The 25,443-nt window shown below is 44.1% G+C and overlaps 1 protein-coding gene and 1 pseudogene across 2 annotated transcripts in view; both read right to left on the bottom strand.

Annotated features, from left to right (window-relative positions):
- LOC115123436 (disco-interacting protein 2 homolog B-A-like) overlaps positions 1-2,460 on the bottom strand; it is a 151,194-nt pseudogene extending 148,734 nt beyond the window's left edge.
- Positions 2,461-4,326: 1,866 nt separating this feature from the next.
- The window catches only part of LOC115132518 (cyclic AMP-dependent transcription factor ATF-7-like), a 48,487-nt gene continuing 27,370 nt past the window's right edge, over positions 4,327-25,443 (bottom strand). The window contains exons 4-12 of one of the 2 annotated variants that reach the window (XM_065020887.1): positions 23,826-23,956; positions 23,291-23,452; positions 22,280-22,467; positions 18,005-18,089; positions 17,580-17,693; positions 17,000-17,140; positions 14,560-14,748; positions 13,511-13,607; positions 4,327-8,349 (exon numbers count right to left, since the gene is read on the bottom strand). In XM_065020887.1, coding sequence (XP_064876959.1) covers positions 8,081-8,349; positions 13,511-13,607; positions 14,560-14,748; positions 17,000-17,140; positions 17,580-17,693; positions 18,005-18,089; positions 22,280-22,467; positions 23,291-23,452; positions 23,826-23,956 — 1,376 coding nt within the window. In that variant the 3' untranslated portion in view covers positions 4,327-8,080. Of the gene's footprint in view, positions 8,350-13,510; positions 13,608-14,559; positions 14,749-16,999; positions 17,141-17,579; positions 17,694-18,004; positions 18,090-22,279; positions 22,468-23,275; positions 23,453-23,825; positions 23,957-25,443 lie in introns of both variants that reach the window. The other variant, XM_029665252.2, reaches the window with a different exon arrangement.

Here is a 25,443-nt window from a genome sequence, read left to right on the forward strand (position 1 = left end):
GCAGGTTGGGGGACAAGATATGCTTCTGTGTAACCACGTTTCCATCCAAAGTCATACATTCTTTTTTTAAATCACAACAGCTGTGACAGAAACAGGAAGTTCGGGTACAATTTTATAAATGCAGACAGGTCATTTATTCATTCAACATGGTGGGATCTTGTTGTGTTAGTAAAATTAATTATGTGAGAAATGGCAGTGGAAATGCTTTTAATGAGCAAATATTGATTTAATAACCATCATATCGAAGTAAACTTGGAGTCACGTGATGATCTGGTGTGTGGTCCTCCCACTCCGACTCGGGAAACCATGCAGTTTATTAGGCTACAGATGAAATAAGTTATGATGAACTTCACAGGGTGGTGAAAGTTGATGGTGATCTTGATGCTCCTTTCCAATAAATATCGAGGGTCTGATTCTGGTGAAATGATGATCGATGCTTGACTGCTGTTTGGCAAATTCAAATATTCTCGCTCTTATCCATAATAATCTGATTATGTAGACTAGCCTACCCGCACGGCCTTCCTGCACCACATCTGCTAGACGTTGGCTAGAGATCACATGACAAGACCAGAGTAGAAACATTTGCTGTTTAACAAAACAGTTTTTGTAACAAAACTATCAGTAGAGTTGAAAATGCACTGAAACACATTGAACTTTCAGTACATAAGCCTTGACTAGAATACAGTATATACATATTAAGTGGGTAAAACAGTTTTTGAACATTATTAAAGTGACCAGTGTTCCATGTCTAGGTACATAGGCAGCAGCCCCAGAGGTGCGTTCGGTTCAACGTTTGTTACGTTGTGTGTGGCAGTTTGTACTGAATGACACTTTTCCCCAAAACAGTGCGCAGCATTCTTTAAGGATTTTGAGGTATGTTTCCTCTGATTTGGTGAGTATGGCCATTAAAAAATATATTTTAAAAAATTGCAAAACTTGTGCCGCACACCATACAACAATCAATCAATAGGCAGACATAATCACGCCGTTCTTCAACTGTTTCTGTTTCATTAAAAGCTTAACGCTCCATCCTACTTAACGCATCCCAGGGACAAACAATGATGTTATAGTGCAGCTGTTGGAGGGATGGGGGGGCCTGTGCCACATGTGGCCACACACACAACAAACACTTCCCCGCCACAACTAAACACACGCACACAGCTCAAGCTCATATTGAGTGTGCCTAAGCAAATGAAGAAGCCTATGTCATTGGTGTGTGAAACTGTTACTCTCAGGTCAAGCCATGCAGAGGGCCGTAGCCATGCAGAGGGCCGTATATCACATCCTGTCCTACGCTACGTTGACTCATAGCAACATTTTAAATCCTAGAGCCAACAGGTGAATGTACTGTATGAATAGGTGATGAGTATCAGTACTGACGTTTCATCACAATGACTGTCAAATCAAATTGGTCACATACACATGTTTTTCAGATATTATTGAGAGTGTAGTGAAATGCTTGTGCTCATTGTCCCGACAGTGCAGCAATATCTAACAAGTAATCTTAACAATTCCACAACAAATACCTAACACACACACACATATCCTAAGTAAAGGACTGGAATATATACATATATGGCTGTCATCTACCATTCTGCAGTCACAAACCCACACAGTGAGAAGCAGGTTGTGCAATGCAGAATTACTCGACTGAAACCCCTACATTCCATTAATTAATACATCCACTGACGGGTAATGTCACCGTCAGTCTCAGGTTAACACAGCAACATACTGGTTCTAGACACCAACCGTGAGTTGATGGTCAACAAGATACATGATTAGCAAATTTAGCAGATGATTCTGACAAGTGTGGCTTTGATATTCAATCGTGGATATGTAAGATACTACACATTAATCAATTACTTTACATACAGAACAGCTATGAAATGATTGATTTGAATGATTCAACCTAGACTAGGACGAGACCGTCACAGACAAGAGAACCCACGGCCACGGTCGAGTCATTCTCTTTCTACTGTCTGTCACTGCAATGCTAACAGAAAAGGGTTGCTAGCTGGCTAGCCATTCAGACATTACTGGCTGAATATGATTGTGTGTCTATATTAGCTTCAAATGTTACTATTCACCTTGTACACTAAGATAAACATAATGCATAGTGCTAATTTGATAGACACCAGTGTGGGTTAGCTAGCAAGCTACATGGTGTGAATTTGAATTCACTCCCCTACGTTAGCCTCATCACCCTCCTTACCTTCCGATAGCTCCAATTCCAACTCCGCCAAATGGTCTCGAACCTCTTTCGGTATACCGGAAAAATCCACGCCACGGTCCGCCATGACGTAAAAAGAATACAACAAAGTGTGCTTTAAGTAAAAACGAAATCTCTTCTATTTCAAAATACTGCCTTCAAAACACGAAATATGCATTTGAATTGAAGTGACAATCCATTACGCCGACTGCTCCCTCCGCCATAAGAGGGAGAATTCACCAAAGGCAAATATTAACGGTCACGCGATCTCTGTACTAGAATCGCACTAGCGGCATGGCAAATTACTGCACCCAAAACATGCTCTATATCGAGACATACAGCTTGTCCTCCCTCTCGTGTTCATCTAGAGATGTTACAACTGTGTACAATAAAACGGATTATATGATACAGTTGTAAATCCTACAGTTGCATCAGTACAGTTTAATTTATATGACACACTGAAGATAACCTGGGTGAGTAGTCATATACTTATCATACCAACGTGTGGCCTCGCTGGTCTACCATCTCATATGCATCATAGAGTAGACTGTAAAAGCACCCGATACCATTGCAATCAGTCGATATAATCGGCAACTATCATCAGAAATCAAGCGATATGAATCAGACAGTGAGTGGGGCGCCGCATGACCCACTAGTTGGTCAGAATGTTCAAATCAACGTTTCATATCGTGGTGTGGATGTACGGTAGATCGAACTGGGTCTATGTGGGGTGGTATAAAATGAGCATGCCTCCAACATCAGGGTTTTTCCTTCAGACACTATTAAGGTGGCTACCCTGCTGATTCCATGGGTCACCTTAAGAGAAAATATGAAATCAGTTGTCCAAAAAAAAAGACTCCCTTAGTCTGTTAGGGACGTAATCAATTGTGTTCCAGAGGATAGTTAGTAGGGGTACATTTGGAAGGATCATTCAGGTGGCGATGAACCACGTGGGCACTGGCCCATGCCAAGTAACCACCTTAGTCTGTTTCTGAGCCAGGAAATTGTCACTCTTATCCTTGATGTTGAAGCTCTCATTATTGTCCTCAGTACATCGCTGATGCAGTTACAGATGGCAACGTGTGGCAAGCATGTAGTCATTATAAAGTAAGGACTCAAGCATGCATGTAGTCATTATAAAGTAAGGACTCAAGCATGCATGTAGTCATTATAAAGTAAGGACTCAAGCATGCATGTAGTCATTATAAAGTAAGGACTCAAGCATGCATGTAGTCATTATAAAGTAAGGACTCAAGCATGCATGTAGTCATTATAAAGGAAGGACTCAAGCATGCATGTAGTAATTATAAAGTAAGGACTCAAGCATGCATGTAGTCATTATAAAGTAAGGACTCAAGCATGCATGTTGTCATTATAAAGTAAGGACTCAAGCATGCATGTAGTCATTATAAAGTAAGGACTCAAGCATGCATGTAGTCATTATAAAGTAAGGACTCAAGCATGCATGTAGTAATTATAAAGTAAGGACTCAAGCATGCATGTAGTCATTATAAAGTAAGGACTCAAGCATGCATGTAGTCATTATAAAGTAAGGACTCAAGCATGCATGTAGTCATTATAAAGTAAGGACTCAAGCATGCATGTAGTCATTATAAAGTAAGGACTTAAGCATGCATGTAGTCATTATAAAGTAAGGACTCAAGCATGCATGTAGTCATTATAAAGTAAGGACTCAAGCATGCATGTAGTCATTATAAAGTAAGGACTCAAGCATGCATGTAGTCATTATAAAGTAAGGACTCAAGCATGCATGTAGTCATTATAAAGTAAGGACTCAAGCATGCATGTAGTCATTATAAAGGAAGGACTGCACAGATTAGTTGGAAAAAGATCTTCAGTACATGGATAGGCTACTGCAGAATTGAAAACTCATTTAAGTGAACAAGTAACACACACAGAGAGAGCTGCACTTCCAAACCTCCTGCCAAATGTATGACCATATTAGACACACTCCCCATAGATTACACAGACCCACAAACAAATCCAATTTTGATTAACTCTCATATCTACTGGGTGAAATACCACAGTGTGACATCACAGCAGCAATATTTGTGACCTGTTGCCACAAGAAAAGGGCAACCAGTGAAGAACAAACATTGTAAATACAACCCATATTTATTTTCCCTTTTGTACTTTCACTATTTGCACATCATTACAACACTATATAGACAATGACATTCAAAACATCTCTAAACCATTTGAACTTGTGAGTGTAATGTTTACTGTTAATTTTTATTGTTTATTTCACTTTCGTTTATCATCCATTTCACTTTATTTGGCGATGTAAACATGTTTCCCATGCCAATAAAACCCCTTCAATTGAGATTGAAATGAATTGAGAGAATCTATTGTGTTAAATTGTCTGAATCAAATATTACAGAAATGTTTGCTATTCATGAAGTTATTTGTTTAATTAAAGCTGCAGCACGGTAAGTGTTCATAGTAGTTTCACTTAGACATGCATGGAAAAGTAAATATATTCATATAGCCTAGTACAGATATGTACAGTACAATAAGGACAATTTAAAAAATGATCAGTCCAACAATTCTTTCATGGGAGTGTGAATGAAAAATGTAAATACAAAACAAAGTCTTCTCATTAGGTAAAACTGTTATTTTTCTTATACAATTCTGTTACTTGCTCACAACTGTTCATATTTTGAGAGGGGTAAAAAAAAAAAACGATTTCCATGAAGACAATGTAACAATAAGTTATTGTGAGTAACAGGCAGTCCAGACTCAGCAGAGTTTCCAGCCATGGGAGTAGAATCATGATTCCAGTTCTATGGTTCCGGTGTCGTCCGGCTGTTGGGTTACACTAAGTCTTTTTGATAGGAAAAAAACTAAAAGACATTGATGTACTAAAACAAATACATTTCTATATCTTATCATTACAACACAAAAATATATAACAGAGGAAGCGTTTATCATGCCAGAGTATTTGTATATAGTCCTCGTGACAATAGCACGCAATGTAAAAAATACTGGATACATTTATTTTATTTTATGAAATTATGAACAAAGTGCCAATGACAATTAACTGATATGAAAGCTAAATGAAGTAGATTTTTTTCCATTTCATATGAACAATCGTCTATTTATAAAAGGGACAGCTAGCTAGTGCCAGCTCAGAGTACTACACAACGCCTGACAGGGTAACCATTGGGACGGTCACTGTAGGGTAGCATACCAAATCGCACCCTATTCCCTATATAGTACAGAGCCCTGGTCAAAAGTAGTGTAATAAAATGGGGAATAGGGTGTACCATTGGGACTGTGGTACAATGACAAAGCGGTTCAGTTATGTGAGATGTGTCAGTAGTTACGGAGTAGCAATCCTTGTTGGGCCAGTTTCCTGAACACAGATTGAATCTAGCTCTGGTCTAAGAAGTACCTTCAATTGAGAATCTCCATTGAACATGCTTTTTAGTGTAGAACTAGGCTTAATCTGGAACCAGTCCCATTATGTATAAAATACATTATCAAGACAAAAGAAATAGCACACTTTTGATGTTACTGAAAGAGAACCTGTGTTCAGGACAAACCATAGTTGACACAAAGAGAAAAAAAAAGGAAAATAATTAAGGATAAACCTGCATATTTTAGTGCATTTAGACATGCGCTTATGTTTTTGGGACTGATACCCTAGTTATTTCTGCAGGATTAAACACTGCAAATGGTTACACATACATTAGATAGATGGTGGAGGAAGTTCTAAACCAATACAAAACAACAAGATTAATCGCTTGTTTAGGTGGTTTGTTTTTCTAAAAACAAAATGTCTAAAACTAAATAGGGGGGAGATCCCTGAAGAATTTAAACTGTTCTGAGACTGCCATAGGAGTTCTGAAGGAATTTCCCTCAAAGTTCAATTTCCCATCCTTGTGAGAGAAGGTGAAGGTCAAATTACTCCACTAGATGGCAGTGTATAACACAACAATGATCATGTGTTGAGACGCCATGGTGACATTTTACATGTACAATATGAAAAATTCTCACCATGTAAAAAAAAGAAGCTAATCAGTTGTTACCCCATTGCTAATGGTTTTTAATTTCTGAAAACATTTTTTTTTCTTCCTAAGGCAGAACCATAAGGTTTTTTCATGCAACCCAATCTTTGAGAAGGATGTCGGAGGCACGAAAGTGATTCTTTAAGGCAAAATCGTTTTCAAACGATGTGTGTGTCTGAGTCCAGATGTGTCAGTGCTGTTTGTAAAAACACACACACACACACGCTCGGCTAAAGAGTAACATGGCTTTGTTTTGGATAGAGTCATTAATAAAGAACAGCCAGGTTTGTGTTCATTAGTGCACTCAACGGAAAACGTTTCATAACGTTTTGCAACGGCAAACGAAAATGAGTACGTGCCTTGTTGTTTCAGTCCGTTTTGTCGTGTTTGGTACCGAATGAACGCGACCCTGGAGACTTAACAGCAGCCCACCACGTTCCAGAAAGCAGCAAGGTTGAAGCACTAAAGGTACCACCTCCAGAAGGTTCAGAAAACAGACGAGGGAGACAAAGGCCAGTTAGGAAAAGCTTTTCCTATCAGATAAGATTTCATAAAAGATGGTAATGACATACATTTAGAAACAAATAAATACAAAAATTGCACGGGAAAGAGGAAATGGTTAGACAGAGGACAGGAGGTTGGATTTGTTTAGTCAGATGCAGTCCCAAAGAAATTCTGAAGCTAAAAGTGAAAAGATTTTCTTTGAAAAACACTTAAGTGTATAAATCATTTGTAAATGAGTGTACACTCTAAATACATTCTTTTTAGCTTTCCGTTTCTGTCACACAGAAGATCATTTGGTTCTCTATGGCCCAAGCTGCAAATAGTAATGTGCCGATAAATTTGTAAAAAGCTGCACAGGAATACAACAAAGACGCTAATATAACAAGATGTCAAATGCTACCAAACAAGATCTTGTTTTATCAGACCTTGAATCAACAAACTACTTGATGCACACACACACACACACACACACACACACACACACACACCATAAAGGGCTAAAAATAAGGTCAAGCTTTTTCGTGAACAACTGCGACAGATCCTCAATGAAATCGCTTACAAAACTGCTAGGGATTCAACAGATAAAATTGAAAATATTTTAGAGTATACAAAACTATTGCATCTATGGAGTTGGAGCTTCAATCATTAAAACCCATTTTTGTGTGTGAATAAACACGTGTCAACATGTGCAGGAGAGCAAGGCCACAACCCCCTGTTACAATAGTATGGACCCCTGCAGTGATCAGGGCTTTGGTATATCACTTGATAAACAACAAACACGAATCAATTCAATGTTAACGCTGAGTATATGTGTCTGGTATGTGTGTGTTACCGTGTGTTAGAGTCTGAGTGTTCGAGTTTATCACAATGACAGTTACGACACTCGGGACGATGCTATGCAGTCCTTACAGTCCAGTGAATTTCATAGAGGCTGAGGCCAGGCGAGAGGGTTGTAGGGGGGAATACGAGGGGTGTTGAGTCCAGCCCCTGTATATAGTCTATATATGGCATATTGAACAGAACAAGAAGCTCTTCCTCTTCTATCGTCCCGGTCTATTCCCAGAAGGCTGTTGTTGCTGAACTTCAGCAAGGCTCCAGGCCTGACACAAAAGTGGCTGACACAGCATGGGCAGAGAGTAGAGGAGGGAGGATTGTATATCATGTAACTACTCCTCTGCTCACCTGAGAAGGTTTATTTGACTAGGAAGGCATGACTTATTTTTGAGTTGCTCTCTTCCTCCACTACCCTCTCCTGTGCTTTCCTCCTGCCCATGTAGGGTGGTGCCTGGTGCTGTGTGAGCCGTACAGTCCCGGGCTGTGGTGTGTGATATGCTCATCATCTGGCAGAGTGGTGCGAATGTGTGGCCATGATGATGTGGGAGGGTCCATCCCTCACGTCTCTCCCTCCATCCCCCTCTTCTCTCCTCTGCTGGTGCTGCTGGTGTTGACCCATCCTGGCCAGCACAGACATGGCCTCGGCAGCCGCCCGGATCCTTATGCCGTTGGGGCCCGAGTAAGGAGAGGAACTGGGCAGGGAGCTGTGCTGGATGACGGGTGCTGTGGAGCCGGTGGGCTCCGACATGTCTTTCATTATGCTGTCTTCTCCTACAGCACAGAGACAAGAGTTCCAGGGATGAGTTTACCCATTTACGTGGTAGAAAGAACAGAGGCACCAGAAACCACAACAAGCTATTTCAATCACTTAACCCCCATTAATGAAGACATTTAGCATATGTACTTACTGGCTCATCGGTTTTAACAACAAAGCCTTTTTCTTATTCCGACCATGGTGATCTCGTGATCTGACCTAGACACTGACTAAGCCACGGTAGTGATCTGACCTAGACACTGACTAAGCCACGGTAGTGATCTGACCTAGACACTGACTAAGCCACGGTAGTGATCTGACCTAGCCACTGACTAAGCCAAGGTAGTGATCTGACCTAGCCACGGTAGTGATCTGACCTAGCCAAGGTAGTGATCTGACCTAGCCAAGGTAGTGATCTGACCTAGACACCTGACTAAGCCAAGGTAGTGATCTGAACTAGCCACTGACTAAGCCACGGTAGTGATCTGACCTAGCCAAGGTAGTGATCTGACCTAGACACCTGACTAAGCCAAGGTAGTGATCTGAACTAGGCACTGACTAAGCCACGGTAGTGATCTGACCTAGACACTGACTAAGCCACGGTAGTGATCTGACCTAGACACTGACTAAGCCACGGTAGTGATCTGACCTAGACACTGACTAAGCCAAGGTAGTGATCTGACCTAGACACTGACTAAGCCACGGTAGTGATCTGACCTAGACACTGACTAAGCCAAGGTAGTGATCTGACCTAGACACTGACTAAGCCACGGTAGTGATCTGACCTAGACACTGACTAAGCCATGGTAGTGATCTGACCTAGCCATGGTAGTGATCTGACCTAGACACTGACTAAGCCACGGTAGTGATCTGACCTAGACACTGACTAAGCCATGGTAGTGATCTGACCTAGACACTGACTAAGCCATGGTAGTGATCTGACCTAGCCACTGACTAAGCCAAGGTAGTGATCTGACCTAGACACTGACTAAGCCAAGGTAGTGATCTGACCTAGACACTGACCTAGCCAAGGTAGTGATCTGAACTAGACACTGACTAAGCCACGGTAGTGATCTGACCTAGCCAAGGTAGTGATCTGAACTAGACACTGACTAAGCCAAGGTAGTGATCTGAACTAGACACTGACCTAGCCAAGGTAGTGATCTGAACTAGACACTGACTAAGCCAAGGTAGTGATCTGAACTAGACACTGACTAAGCCAAGGTAGTGATCTGAACTAGCCACTGACTAAGCCAAGGTAGTGATCTGAACAAGCCACTGACTAAGCCATGGTAGTGATCTGACCTAGCCAAGGTAGTGATCTGAACTAGACACTGACTAAGCCAAGATAGTGATCTGAACTAGCCACTGACTAAGCCATGGTAGTGATCTGACCTAGCCAAGGTAGTGATCTGAACTAGACACTGACTAAGCCAAGGTAGTGATCTGAACTAGCCACTGACTAAGCCATGGTAGTGATCTGACCTAGCCAAGGTAGTGATCTGAACTAGACACTGACTAAGCCAAGGTAGTGATCTGAACTAGCCACTGACTAAGCCACGGTAGTGATCTGACCTAGACACTGACTAAGCCAAGGTAGTGATCTGACCTAGCCAAGGTAGTGATCTGAACTAGACACTGACCTAGCCAAGGTAGTGATCTGAACTAGACACTGACCTAGCCAAGGTAGTGATCTGAACTAGACACTGACTAAGCCACGGTAGTGATCTGACCTAGCCAAGGTAGTGATCTGAACTAGACACTGACTAAGCCAAGGTAGTGATCTGAACTAGACACTGACCTAGCAAAGGTAGTGATCTGAACTAGACACTGACTAAGCCAGGGTAGTGATCTGAACTAGACACTGACTAAGCCAAGGTAGTGATCTGAACTAGCCACTGACTAAGCCACGGTAGTGATCTGACCTAGCCAAGGTAGTGATCTGAACTAGACACTGACTAAGCCAAGGTAGTGATCTGAACTAGACACTGACTAAGCCAAGGTAGTGATCTGAACTAGCCACTGACTAAGCCACGGTAGTGATCTGACCTAGACACTGACTAAGCCACGGTAGTGATCTGACCTAGCCAAGGTAGTGATCTGAACTAGACACTGACTAAGCCACGGTAGTGATCTGACCTAGCCAAGGTAGTGATCTGAACTAGACACTGACTAAGCCAAGGTAGTGATCTGACCTAGCCAAGGTAGTGATCTGACCTAGCCATGGTAGTGATCTGAACTAGACACTGACTAAGCCATGGTAGTGATCTGACCTAGCCAAGGTAGTGATCTGAACTAGCCAAGGTAGTGATCTGAACTAGACACTGACTAAGCCACGGTAGTGATCTGACCTAGCCAAGGTAGTGATCTGAACTAGACACTGACTAAGCCATGGTAGTGATCTGACCTAGCCAAGGTAGTGATCTGAACTAGACACTGACTAAGCCAAGGTAGTGATCTGAACTAGACACTGACTAAGCCAAGGTAGTGATCTGACCTAGCCAAGGTAGTGATCTGAACTAGACACTGACCTAGCCAAGGTAGTGATCTGAACTAGACACTGACCTAGCCAAGGTAGTGATCTGAACTAGCCACTGACTAAGCCACGGTAGTGATCTGACCTAGCCAAGGTAGTGATCTGAACTAGACACTGACTAAGCCAAGGTAGTGATCTGAACTAGACACTGACTAAGCCAAGGTAGTGATCTGAACTAGCCACTGACTAAGCCACGGTAGTGATCTGACCTAGACACTGACTAAGCCAAGGTAGTGATCTGACCTAGACACTGACTAAGCCACGGTAGTGATCTGACCTAGCCAAGGTAGTGATCTGAACTAGACACTGACTAAGCCACGGTAGTGATCTGACCTAGCCAAGGTAGTGATCTGAACTAGACACTGACTAAGCCAAGGTAGTGATCTGAACTAGACACTGACCTAGCCAAGGTAGTGATCTGAACTAGACACTGACTAAGCCAAGGTAGTGATCTGAACTAGACACTGACTAAGCCAAGGTAGTGATCTGAACTAGCCACTGACTAAGCCAAGGTAGTGATCTGAACTAGCCACTGACTAAGCCATGGTAGTGATCTGACCTAGCCAAGGTAGTGATCTGAACTAGACACTGACTAAGCCAAGATAGTGATCTGAACTAGCCACTGACTAAGCCATGGTAGTGATCTGACCTAGCCAAGGTAGTGATCTGAACTAGACACTGACTAAGCCAAGGTAGTGATCTGAACTAGCCACTGACTAAGCCATGGTAGTGATCTGACCTAGCCAAGGTAGTGATCTGAACTAGACACTGACTAAGCCAAGGTAGTGATCTGAACTAGCCACTGACTAAGCCACGGTAGTGATCTGACCTAGACACTGACTAAGCCAAGGTAGTGATCTGACCTAGCCAAGGTAGTGATCTGAACTAGACACTGACCTAGACACACTGACTAGCCAAGGTAGTGATCTGAACTAGACACTGACCTAGCCAAGGTAGTGATCTGAACTAGACACTGACTAAGCCACGGTAGTGATCTGACCTAGCCAAGGTAGTGATCTGAACTAGACACTGACTAAGCCAAGGTAGTGATCTGAACTAGACACTGACCTAGCCAAGGTAGTGATCTGAACTAGACACTGACTAAGCCAGGGTAGTGATCTGAACTAGACACTGACTAAGCCAAGGTAGTGATCTGAACTAGCCACTGACTAAGCCACGGTAGTGATCTGACCTAGCCAAGGTAGTGATCTGAACTAGACACTGACTAAGCCAAGGTAGTGATCTGAACTAGACACTGACTAAGCCAAGGTAGTGATCTGAACTAGCCACTGACTAAGCCACGGTAGTGATCTGACCTAGACACTGACTAAGCCACGGTAGTGATCTGACCTAGCCAAGGTAGTGATCTGAACTAGACACTGACTAAGCCACGGTAGTGATCTGACCTAGCCAAGGTAGTGATCTGAACTAGACACTGACTAAGCCAAGGTAGTGATCTGACCTAGCCACGGTAGTGATCTGACCTAGCCATGGTAGTGATCTGAACTAGACACTGACTAAGCCACGGTAGTGATCTGACCTAGCCAAGGTAGTGATCTGAACTAGACACTGACTAAGCCATGGTAGTGATCTGACCTAGCCAAGGTAGTGATCTGAACTAGACACTGACTAAGCCAAGGTAGTGATCTGAACTAGACACTGACTAAGCCAAGGTAGTGATCTGACCTAGCCAAGGTAGTGATCTGAACTAGACACTGACCTAGCCAAGGTAGTGATCTGAACTAGACACTGACCTAGCCAAGGTAGTGATCTGAACTAGCCACTGACTAAGCCACGGTAGTGATCTGACCTAGCCAAGGTAGTGATCTGAACTAGACACTGACTAAGCCAAGGTAGTGATCTGAACTAGACACTGACTAAGCCAAGGTAGTGATCTGAACTAGCCACTGACTAAGCCACGGTAGTGATCTGACCTAGACACTGACTAAGCCAAGGTAGTGATCTGACCTAGACACTGACTAAGCCACGGTAGTGATCTGACCTAGCCAAGGTAGTGATCTGAACTAGACACTGACTAAGCCAAGGTAGTGATCTGACCTAGCCATGGTAGTGATCTGAACTAGACACTGACTAAGCCATGGTAGTGATCTGACCTAGCCAAGGTAGTGATCTGAACTAGACACTGACTAAGCCATGGTAGTGATCTGACCTAGCCAAGGTAGTGATCTGAACTAGCCAAGGTAGTGATCTGAACTAGACACTGACTAAGCCACGGTAGTGATCTGACCTAGCCAAGGTAGTGATCTGAACTAGACACTGACTAAGCCATGGTAGTGATCTGACCTAGCCAAGGTAGTGATCTGAACTAGACACTGACTAAGCCAAGGTAGTGATCTGACCTAGCCAAGGTAGTGATCTGAACTAGACACTGACTAAGCCATGGTAGTGATCTGACCTAGCCAAGGTAGTGATCTGAACTAGACACTGACTAAGCCAAGGTAGTGATCTGAACTAGACACTGACTAAGCCAAGTTAGTGATCTGACCTAGACACTGACTAAGCCACGGTAGTGATCTGACCTAGCCAAACACACTGACTATATAACGTTATAAAATGCCTTGCATCAAACAGCATGAGAGGTTTCTGTGTGTTTTCTAGATGCCACTAGCTAGCAGGCTCACCCATACTCTTCTGTCGAGTGGTGACAGGGCAGTCCTTATGAGCCAGCAGCAGCTGTTTGAGATGAGCCACCTCATTCCTCAGTAGAGACACCTCATTCTGAGGAGACACAGTAACACAATGAGTCAATACTATTATTATTAAGAATTACAATAACAATGAGTCAATACTGCTATGTTTTCTCACACCAATACACAAACAGAGAGGGGGTAACAATGGTCTGAAGTCACTGTTGATGAAGCAAATGAGAATTATATATATTTATTGATGTATTTTTGGGGGGGACTGGGACAATGCACATCAAGTAACATTGCTGTACATGTGCCAGATTTAGCAAGCTGGCAGTTTATCTGTAGTCCCTGGGCAGATGGATAAAAACATTTTAGAAAGCAGCATGGTATACACATCTCCAATGTATGGCGCAGGAATAAAGCATTGGGGACTGAATCGCAGCATTAAACTGCGTGATAAAGCATTGGGGACTGAATAGTAGCATTAAACTGTGTGTGATAAAGCATTGGGGACTGAATAGCAGCATTAAACTGTGTGTGATAAAGCATTGGGGACTGAATAGCAGCATTAAACTGTGTGTGATAAAGCATTGGGGACTGAATAGCAGCATTAAACTGTGTGTGATAAAGCATTGGGGACTGAATAGCAGCATTCAACTGTGTGTGATAAAGCATTGGGGACTGAATAGCAGCATTCAACTGTGTGTGATAAAGCATTGGGGACTGAATAGCAGCATTAAACTGTGTGTGATAAAGCATTGGGGACTGAATAGCAGCATTAAACTGTGTGTGATAAAGCATTGGGGACTGAATAGCAGCATTAAACTGTGTGTGATAAAGCATTGGGGACTGAATAGCAGCATTAAACTGTGTGAGCTTTCCTTTTTTTTCCTCTGACATGACTGTTGACTCGCAACGATAATGCTGAGACAAGTCAAACTGGATCGATAGACATATCTCAATGAGTGGGTGGCTGAAGAAAGGAGAGATGAGAGCAGAGTAGTGTGACCTTACACTCACTCACACACACACACACTCACCGCCAGGGAGACGTTCATGGAGGAGAGCTCCTCGGCCTTCTTCTCCAGGGAGTTGACCCAGACTTTGCGTTTCTGTCGGCAGCGCGAGGCGGCTGCCCGGTTCCGCTCCAGGAAACGCTGCCGTCTATCGTCCGGGTCGTCCCCCACTGCACGCCGCCGCCGACCACCGGTAGGCTGAGCCGGAGACACCTGGAGGGGAGAGGGAGAGAGGCGGAGGGGGGGAGAGTCATAGCAGCAGGCAGACATGGGTTGAGACAGGGGAGTGGGCTAGACAGATTGAGCTCAACACTGGAAGTCCCAGAACAAGACTGATAAAAAATATATATATATATTTTAGTGCCTAAATTATAATTTTACTGATGTCAATGAACCACGAGTCATGAAGATCCAAGTCAAGAGGGTTTTGATAATAGTCTATTGTGGCCACAAAAGTAAGTGTCCATGTGTACTCTTTACAATTTACATGTGTGTGTATATTCATTTTGCCTAAGTGGAGATATTTTCTACCTCACCTGTCCATCTCCTCATTTGAATTCCATTATGTCACTGTCACTTGTCCACTCACACTTAACATTGTTGTCATCTATCACCCACCAGGTGCCCTTAGAGAGTTCCTCAATGAGCTTGACCCCTTGATGAGCTAGTTTCCTGACAATGACTCACCACTCATCGTTCTGGGCAACTTCAATCTCCCGACATCTGCCTTTGATTAATTTCTTTCCAACTCTTTCTTTCCCCTCTTTGCCTAATTTGACCTCACCAGTCCCACTCACATGCCAGGCATTACGCTCATCTTCCCTCTCCAGGTCTCTGATCACTACTTTGCTTCCTTTTCGGTCTCCCTTACCTCCAACCCTACCCACTTAGCCCCTACACAGACGGTCACGTGTCGTTGCAATCTTCGCTCTCTCTCCCCCACTACTCTCTCCTCTTCTATCCCATCATCTCTTCCTTATGCTAAATCCTTCTCCCCCTGTTTCCTAATTCTGCCTCTTCGACCCTACTCTCCTCCCTTTCCACATCCTATGACTCGTACTGTCCCCTTTCCTCCCGGTCGGCTCGGCCCTCCCCTCCGGCACCTTGGCTGAGTGGCTCATTGTGAGCTTACAGAACAGGGCTAGGACCCGGTTTTCCACCTTAATCCTCCACCCGCTCCCTCCTCCCTCTCTGCGGGCGACTTTGTCAACCACTTTGAAAAGAAGGTTGACGACATCCTCTCCTCATTCAATCAGCCTATTGAGTCCACTGATCCCACTTACACCGAACTACCCTACGCTTTGACCTCTTTCTCCAGATGAAATTGTGAGACTAGAGAGGTCCGGCTGCCTGACAACCTGCCCGCTCGACCCCATCCCCTCATCCCTTCTCCAGACCATCAACACATCCCTGACCACTGGCTGTTTCCCCTCTGACTTTAAAATGGCCAGAGTCGCTCCCCTCCTCAAGAAACCAACATTCGACCTCTCTGATATCAAAAAGTACCGAGTGGTAACCCTTCTTTCTTTTATTTTCTTTCCAAAACACTTGACCGTGCAGTTTTTCACTATCTCTCTCAGAACAAACTTCTTTACCCCATAACCAGTCATGCTTCAAGACGAGTCTCTCAACCGAGACTGCTCTCTTCTGTGTCACGGAGGCTCTACGCACTGCCAAAGCTGACTCACTCTCCTCCTAGATCTATACGCTGTCATCAACACCGTGAACCACCAGATTCTCCTCTCAGACTGCAAAGAAACTTGGCGTGACCCTGGACAACAAATCCTGAGACAAATCGTTCTCTGCAAAAACAAAAGCAGAGACTCGATCCTGCAGGTTCATGCACTACAACATCTGTAGAGTACAACCCTACCTGACACAGGAAGTGACGCAGGTCCTAATCCAGGCACTTGTCATCTCCCGTCTGGACTACTGCAACTCACTGTTGGTTGGGTTCCCTGCTTGTGCCTTGAAATCCCTGCAACTTATCCAGAATGTCGCAGGCCACCTGGTGTTCAACCTTCCCAAGATCTGCCATGTCACCCTGCTCCTCCGCACACTCCACTGGCTTCCAGTCGAAGCGCGCATCCATTACAAGACCATGGTACATGCCTACGGAGCAGCAAAAGGAACTGCCATTCTCTCCCTACCTTCAGACTATGCTCAAACCCGATATCCCAACTACCAAGTTCTGCGTCTCTTGGCCCTCCAACCCCTCCGGAGGGGAATCTCCCACTCAGTCCAGTTCTTCTCTGTCCTGGAATCCCACAGAGTCCCTGTCCATCTTCCATCTGAACCCCCCCCCCCTCTCACCACTGACTTGGCTGATAGCTACTTAAGAAACGTGGTTGTTCCACCTAGCTATCTTAAGATGAATGCACTCTAAGTTGCTCTGGATAAGAGAGTCTGCTAAATTACTAAAATGGCTGTGCAGGGGAGGGTCCATGTCTCTATGTTGTCCTACCTGTGGCTGTGCGGGGGAGGGTGCGTCTGGGTGCTGCACCAATAGCTGACTCTGCTCCATCCTCTGAGGGTGCATGGGGCTGCCGGCCACACCCCCCATCTGACCCCCTAAACTCTGCTGTGCTAGTGCTGCCTTCAGCCTCTACAGGAGACAGGACAACCAGGGCCATGTTAACATTAACCCCACACACACACACACATAACACTATACACACAGAGAGACACAACCACACACACACACACACACACTGTCCATTCATGTTATCACTCCCAATGTACCTGCTTAAACACACCTGATTATGTATCTGATCTTTTCCTATACAAGCACTTTGAATGTTCATCAAAACTATTATTGGACTGCAATCTCTGTCATGTGATGAACATACAGAGAGTGGGAGGGAACAAACGCTATAGGGAAGAAAAGAAAGAAAGAGAGAGAAGGAAAGGTGAACCGGAGAAAGGCAGAGCGAAACAGAGAAAAGCAAGATCGAAAGCAAGAGAGAGAGATGTTGAGTGAGAAAGAGCAAGAAAACCAGAGCGACAGAAATAGAGAGAGACAGAAATAGAGAGAGAGCTCTCACCATCTTGGCCTCAGAGTGTGTGGTGTACGCGGAGTGGGAGCCGCTGCTGCCGCCTCCCAGAGGAGGACCAGGGATGCCGGGAATGTTGGGCACCATGTGCATGGGCCGGGCCAGCTGGAGACAACACACGCACTTTAACGACCTAGCTAGGTCAGTCGGAGCTCAGGCTGGCAAAGTGAGATACTACCTCAATGTCAGTCTTTTCAAAGTGCTCCATATATGCTTCTATGTGAATCAATACACATTATAGACAACTAGTGCAAGCATACAATTTCATTATTTTAAAAAACTGGATCAACCTAGACTTTGACTGATATGTTGCTACTCCCTTAGCAAAGGTCAGTTTCCGCGTCAATCCGAATTGGCAACAACCACAGTTCCCAAACCAGACAAGGACAGACAGGTGGGTGAAGCAGGGCACGTACAGAAATGACAGAGGGTATCTGCATAGGACCAGGCAGGAGCCCATTGGTAAGGTGCATCATCACGGGGTAGTGGCCAGTGGGAGAGCTACAGAAAACAAAAAGAGGTAGAGGGTTACTGGTGGAAGAAAAACATATATTTAAAAAGCTTCATCTTGCCCTCTGATAGGGTAGTTGGAATTGACACCATATTGGACACACCTATCCAATCCTTTCAGATGTACAGAAGTGGCCTAGTGAGTAGGTATAGAGTTAGTTAGAGATATATTCTTTGTATCTGTCCCATAATGGCGACTATGACAGCACAGGTAGATCCATTGAAGCCATCTCCATTATGAAGTAGTCCATTTGATTTTTGTGTTTGAAAAAAGCAGAAAGCTTATAATGGTGATTTACCGACACCTGCAGTGCTGGAGTCCTGAACCAAATCCTGTGTGTCATTAATTTATTGTGGCCATGGCAGTGATACTGCTTAAAGCCATTTACAAACCAGGTAACCCAATTTGAAGGAGAATCCAATACTCTGATCATTGGCTAATCCCACCCGACCCATAGGAATGCCCACAAAAGCTGACTACATTAATATGGTGGAAGCCCTCAATGGCAATGCAAAAACAGGTCAAATCCAACGAGATCTCTCGTAACTACATTGCCTTCAGAAATGATTCACATCCCTGGACTTTTTCCACATTTTGTTGTGTTACAGCCTGAATTTAAAATGGATTAAAATTGAGATTTTTTTTGTCATGGGGCACACACACACACACACACACAGCCCCATAATGTCAAAGTGGAAATATGTTTTTAGACATTTTTACAAATTGATTAAAAATGAAAAGATGAAATGTCCCCTTTGATATGGCAAGCCTAAATAAGTTCAGGTGTAAAAATGTGCTTTACAAGTCAAAAAATAAGTTGCATGGACTCACTGTGTGTGCAATAATACTGTTTAACATTATTTTTGAATGACTACCTCATCTCTGTACCCACACATACAGATAATTACAAGGTCCCTCAGTCGAGCAGTGAGGTTTTCCAATGCCTCGCAAAGAAGGGCACCTAATGGTAGACGGGTAAAAAATAGATAAAAAAGCAGACATTGAATATCCCTTTTAGCATGGTGAAGTGATTAATTACACTTTGGATGATGTACACCCAGTCACTGCAAAGATACAGATGTCCTAACTCAGTTTAGGGATGTCCCAGACTCACAAAAAAAATAAAAAGTCAGGACAGAGTTGTCTGTTCTTTCGACTGATCTAAAGAAACAGATTTTTCCATATATAGACACATCCTATGTGTTTTAATCAAATCAACTATATGCACTGAGCTTGTCTGATGCTTTAAGCACACTGTTTGATGAAAGACACAAATTACTTGAGGGAGTGCGCCCTCAATTGATTTGATTGTGCCGGGCCTGGCTCAGACTTGCTGTGCTGTGTTGGAAAAAAAAAAAGACAGCGAGTGACTGTGTGACTAGTACTCATTGTCTCGCTCTCCTCCCTGCTGCAGCGATCACCACAGAGCATCAATGTGCATCGCACTGTCCATGTTAATGAAGCGAAAACATAATAACAGCCATTTCTGACTGAAAAGTTGTCACCGAAATCCCTAATTTGTTGAGAAAAAAAATTCCCTATTCCCTCAACCCTTGCTCTCTTTACGTGACATAAATGCATCGCATACCTTAAATCACATAAATAAATTGGTAATAGACTCTGAATGCCGCAACACGTGACAGCAAAATGGATGCAGAGGACGTGACAAACTTGAAATGAGAGAATGTTTACTGGTTGCTCAGGAGGTAAAGAAGTTTGTTGTGGAAAATACTGCAGATCAAGAAAAATAAAGGTAAGGAGCAAACGCTGTGTGCATATTATGTTATTATTATTATTATTATTATGTGCCAAACAGGTGCTGTTAGATTAATGTCATTTTTCTGACTGTTTGGAACAATGTAAACATTAAATCAATTTTAAGCCTACTAGAGAGTCTGTTGTAATATTTTGTAAAGCCTTTATTACAAAGAAGACTAACAGTCACATTAATTCGTGAATACATTTTCCGAAATGGAACGGTTTAGGCCTATTTATTGTTTATGCTAATTATTCCACGGCCACTTTATTTTATTTTAAAACAAATGCTTGATTGTATTTCAAATCATGAATGACTCGTATGCTGTGTGATGACATAAACAAATAAATGATAGATTGATACAGTAGCCCGTAGAAGTATTGAAATATAGTCCTAAGTAAGTTACAGTGTTAAGACTAAACAGGCCTACAGATCGATGGTGGTTATACAAGGCTGCTATACCCTGCCTACTAATGATGATGACATGACTTATTATAATAATAATAATATTAATAGGAATGAGATCAAGGAAAAAGGAGGGTTATTATTATTATTATTATAAATATACTTTTTTCTGACAATTTGGAAGAGTGTAAACAATAAATAAATAATACCAGAGAGAATGGTCTGTAAAGCCTTTATTACATCAAAGCACAGACTTAAAACAGCCAAACTTGTGAAATTGTTTATCCAACATGTGGTTGCATGAGGGTGGATGCTCATGGTATCAATAAGCTATTAAACAAACACTTAAACAGGTTACAGAAGCAGGAAGTGTCATATTTCAGTAGATGTAAACGCAGCAAAAATAGAAAATTCCCTTTTCAGGACCCTGTCTTTCAGCTGATCGTCCTCGCAGTGGCAGACCACGTGTAACAACACCTGCACAGGATCGGGACATCCGAACATCACACCTGCGGGACAGGTACAGGATGGCAACAATAACTGTCCGAGTTACACCAGGAACGCACAATCCCTCCATCAGTGCTCAGACTGTCCGCGATAGGCTGAGAGAGGCTGCGAGGGGCTGAACTGAGGGCTTGTAGGCCTGTTGTAAGACAGGTCCTCACCAGACATCACCGGCAACAACGTCGCCTATGAGCACAATCCCACTGTCACTGGAACAGACAGGACTGTCAAAAAGTGCTCTTCACTGACGAGTTGCGGTTTGGTCTCACCACGGGTGATGGCCGGATTCGCGTTTATCATCGAATGAATGAGCGTTACACCAAGGCCTGTACTCTGGAGAGGGATTGATTTGAAGGTGGAGGGTCGTCATGGTCTGGGGCGGTGTGTCACAGCATCATCGGACTGAGCTTGTTGTCATTGCAGGCAATCTCAACGCTATGCGTTACAGGGAAGACATCCTCCTCCCTCATGTGGTACCCTTCCTGCAGGCTCATCCTGACATGACTCTCCAGCATGACAATGCCAGCAGCCATACTGCTGTGTGATTTTCTGCAGGACAGGAATGTCAGTGTTCTGCCATGGCCAGCGAAGAGCCTGGATCTCAATCCCATTGAGCACGTCTGGGACCTGTTGGATCGGAGGGTGAGGGCTAGGGCCATTCTCCACAGAAATGTCCGGGAACTTGCAGGTGCCTTGGTGGAAGAGTGGGGTAGCATCTCACAGCAAGAACTGGCAAATCTGGTGCTGTCGATGAGGAGGAGACGCACTGCAGTACTTGTTCAGTTTGTCTCAATTGTTGAATCTTATGTTCATACAAATATTTACATTTACATTTAAGTCATTTAGCAGACACTCTTATCCAGAGCGACTTACAAATTGGTGCATTCACCTTATGACATCCAGTGGAACAGTAGTGCATCTAAATCTTTTAAGGGGGGTGAGAGGGATTATTTTATCCTATCCTAGGTATTCCTTAAAGAGGTGGGGTTTCAGGTGTCTCCGGACACATGTTAAGTTTGCTGAAAATAAACGCAGTTGACAGTGAGAGGATGTTTCTTTTTTGCTGAGTTTATATGGTTGATTTATAAAGCCAGGCACATTTAACAGTTAGGTTATTGACTATAGACCTAATTAAGTTGAGGTTTCCTTTCTCCTGACTTTTCTTAGACAATAAAGGGCTGTTTTCTCGTCTCCTAATTCCGCCGCTGCCTTCACCGCATTGTTCTCAACACCAATATGCTGGTTAACTTGGCTATTCAGCACAACATGGTCTAGGAAAAGGTGCCAATTCAAAAGCGCACTTACGTGCTTCAGAACCACGACAGCCATGCTTGCAGCTTTACAGCAAATAAAATGGCTCGTCTCTAGCCTAAACGGTTGTAAAAAAGGATTGATGTAGGATTCAGCAAAAGCCATCTTTAACTGGAGCTCCAGGCCCCATGGAGGACTAGCCTGGGTCCAGATCTGAGTAGTCTTCAAATCTAGAACCAGGCTTGTGCAGGACCAGTCACTCACCCCAGCAGGGTGCGGTTGGAGGGTGGGGTGGGTGTGATGACGGAGGTGGGTGAAGGCATGGTGGGCTGCAGGGCGTCAAAGCCCAAGTGGAGTGGCAGAGAGCCTGGTCTGGGACGCATAGGGAGGGCACCGTGCCTCACGATGGTGGGGGTGGGGGCAGAACTCAGCACTGACCTCGGGGGAGTGTCCTGAGAGAAGACAGGAGAGATTGTTAGTTCAACAACCGATGTTTAGTAGTGTTAGGTTCAAATTTTTCAGCGTAAATAACTCACGGACACTACAGAAGATTAACCAAGTTTAATTCTTCCCAAAGGGTTGTTACAGCTGTATTCAGACAGAAAAAAAACATTTCTTAACATCACAGGTGTATTATATCCCACTTAAGACACTCCTCCTTCTCTCCAATCCTTACATCTTATGGTTCCACAGGAAGAAGGTAATAGGATAATAAAATGGTTTATTATAACTCCCTTCAGGGGATCTGAGCTGACCTCCTGACCTAAACCCCTCCTTCGCCTAATCCACAGATGTCCATCTGCTTCTCCTATAGCAATCCTGTGATCTCCTCCTGTCCACACAGCACATTCCACAGCCACCGTCTTTCTACAGATCTCACTCCTTTATATACTATGCGTCTACTATGCTGTGATCTATCATGTCTTTAATATCTCAATGTTCAAAGTTTAGAATCCAACAGTAGAAGGTCAATTCTAGGTTTAATACAGCCTCTTTCCCAATGCATTGTAGATTGTTTCTTGATAGCTCAGACATAGTAAAGATCCTGTCAGACGCTCCCCATCAACAAACCACAGTGCCCACCCATCCTGGTCTCGCACACCTACCGTTCCTCTGGCACTCCTCGGTCCCCTTCCTTTGGGTGTGACTGTAGGGACATGACTGGCATGTCAACCCATAACTCTAATCCTAACCAGAACCAACTTGGTAATTCCACATGGGTTTGCTGGTCAGTTATGTCCCCTAAGTTTTGAACCCTACCTTTCCTCGACTCACCATGGCATCCCTGCTGCTGTCTGACATGCTGGAGAAGGAATCAGGACTTCCTGGTGGGGAAGAGTCAACCTCCACAGGCTCCTCCTCCTTCACCTTCATGGCTTCTGCTGACGGTGTCTGCAAGCTCATGTGTAGGGCCACCTCTCTGTGGGGGGCAGGCAGCTGGAGAGGAGGGGAGGGAGGGAGACGGACACTATAAAGCACAGCAGAGATAGGATGGGGCTATGTGACCGACTGGATTTCAATCCTGGTCTTCAGTGTGCAACACTACTGTGTTCTGAACAAAAGCCTAGACCTACTGCCAGTCTTCAGGTCTCAGATACAGAACCTAAATCAGGCAAACATCGTCTGTGGAACCACCTCAGTTCTACAATATGATAATATTATGCCATTTAGAATAAGCTTTATCCAAAGCAGTCTTGTGTGCATACATTTTACATATGGGTGGTCCCGGGAATCAAACCCACCATCCTGGCCTTGCAAACGCCATGCTCTACCAAATAAGCTACAGGAGGACCAAGTGATTTCTACTCACAGGGTTCTTGGCCCGCTTGTCATCGTCCTCCTGGGCCTTCCTGAACTCCTCAGCGAAGGAGCTAGCCAGCTCGTTGAACAGCCCCACCTCCTCACAGTTCTTCAGGAAGCGAGTGGGAGTAGGGGTCTGGTCTGGAACAGGAGGAAGAGAAACACAGAGAGAAATTTCTATTTTAGAAAATATCACCTTTTTTCAGTCCTTGGATTAATGTTTTATTCCAACACACTTTGGCAGAGATTTAAACATCAAATTAATCCAATATTCAACTAATCTCAGCAAAAAAAGAAACATCCTCTCACTGTCAACTGCATTTATTTTCAGCAAACTTAATGTGTAAATAATTATATGAACATAACTAGATTCAACAACCGAGATAAACTGAATATGCACATGCATATGACTAACAGAAATTTAAAAATGTGTCCCTGAACAAAGGGGGGGGGGTCAAAACCAAAAGTAACAGTCAGTATCTGGTGTGGCCACCAGCTGCATTAAGTACGGCAGTGCATCTCCTCCTCATGGACTGCACCAGATTTGCAAGTTCTTGCTGTGAGATGTTACCCCACTCTTCCACCAAGGCACCTGCAAGTTCCCGGACATTTCTGGGGGGAATGGCCCTAGCCCTCACCCTCCGATCCAACAGATCCCAAACATGCTCAATGGGATTGAGATCCGGGCTCTTCAACTGGCCATGGCAGAACACTGACATTACTGTCTTGCAGGAAATCACACACAGAACGTGCAGTATGACTGGTGGCATTGTCATGCTGGAGGGTCATGTCGGGATGAGCCTGCAGGAAGGGTACCACATGAGGGAGGAGGATGTCTTCCCTGTAACGCAGTGTTGAGATTGCCTGCAATGACAACAAGCTCAGTCCGATGATGCTGTGACACACTGCCCCAGACCGTGACGGACCCTCCACCTCCAAATCGATCCCGCTCCAGAGTACAGGCCTCGGTGTAATGCTCATTCCTTCGACGATAAACGCAAATCCAACCATCACCCCTGGTGAGACAAAACCGCGACTCGCCAGTGAAGAGCACTTTCTGCCAGCCCTGTCTGGTCCAGCGACGGTGGGTTTGTGCCGATAGGCGACGTTGTTGGCTGTGATGTCTGGTGAGGACCTGCCTAACAACAGGCCTAGAAGACCTCAGTCCGGCCTCTCAGCTTATTGCGGACAGTCTGAGCACTGATAAAGGGATTGTGCGTTCATGGTGTAACTCGGGCAGTTGTTGTTGCCATCCTGTACCTGTCCCGTAGGTGTGATGTTCGGATGTACTGATCCTGTGCAGGTGTTGTTACACGTGGTCTGCCACTGCAAAGACGATCAGCTGTCTGTCCTGTCTCCCTGTAGTGCCGTCTTACGCGTCTCACATTGCAATTTATTGCCCTGGCAACATCTGCCTCCTTGCAGCATGCCGAAGGCACGTTCACGCAGATAAGCAGTGACCCTGGGCATCTTTCTTTTGGTGTTTTTCAGAGTCAGTAGAAAGGCCTCTTTAGTGTCCTAAGTTGTCATAACTGTGACCTTAATTGCCTACCGTCTGTAAGCTGATAGTGTCTTAACGACCGTTCCACAGGTGCATGTTCATTCATTGTTTATGGTTGTTTGAACAT

Source organism: Oncorhynchus nerka, linkage group LG7 (genome assembly GCF_034236695.1).
Source record: "Oncorhynchus nerka isolate Pitt River linkage group LG7, Oner_Uvic_2.0, whole genome shotgun sequence".
Classification (NCBI taxonomy): Eukaryota; Metazoa; Chordata; class Actinopteri; order Salmoniformes; family Salmonidae; genus Oncorhynchus; species Oncorhynchus nerka.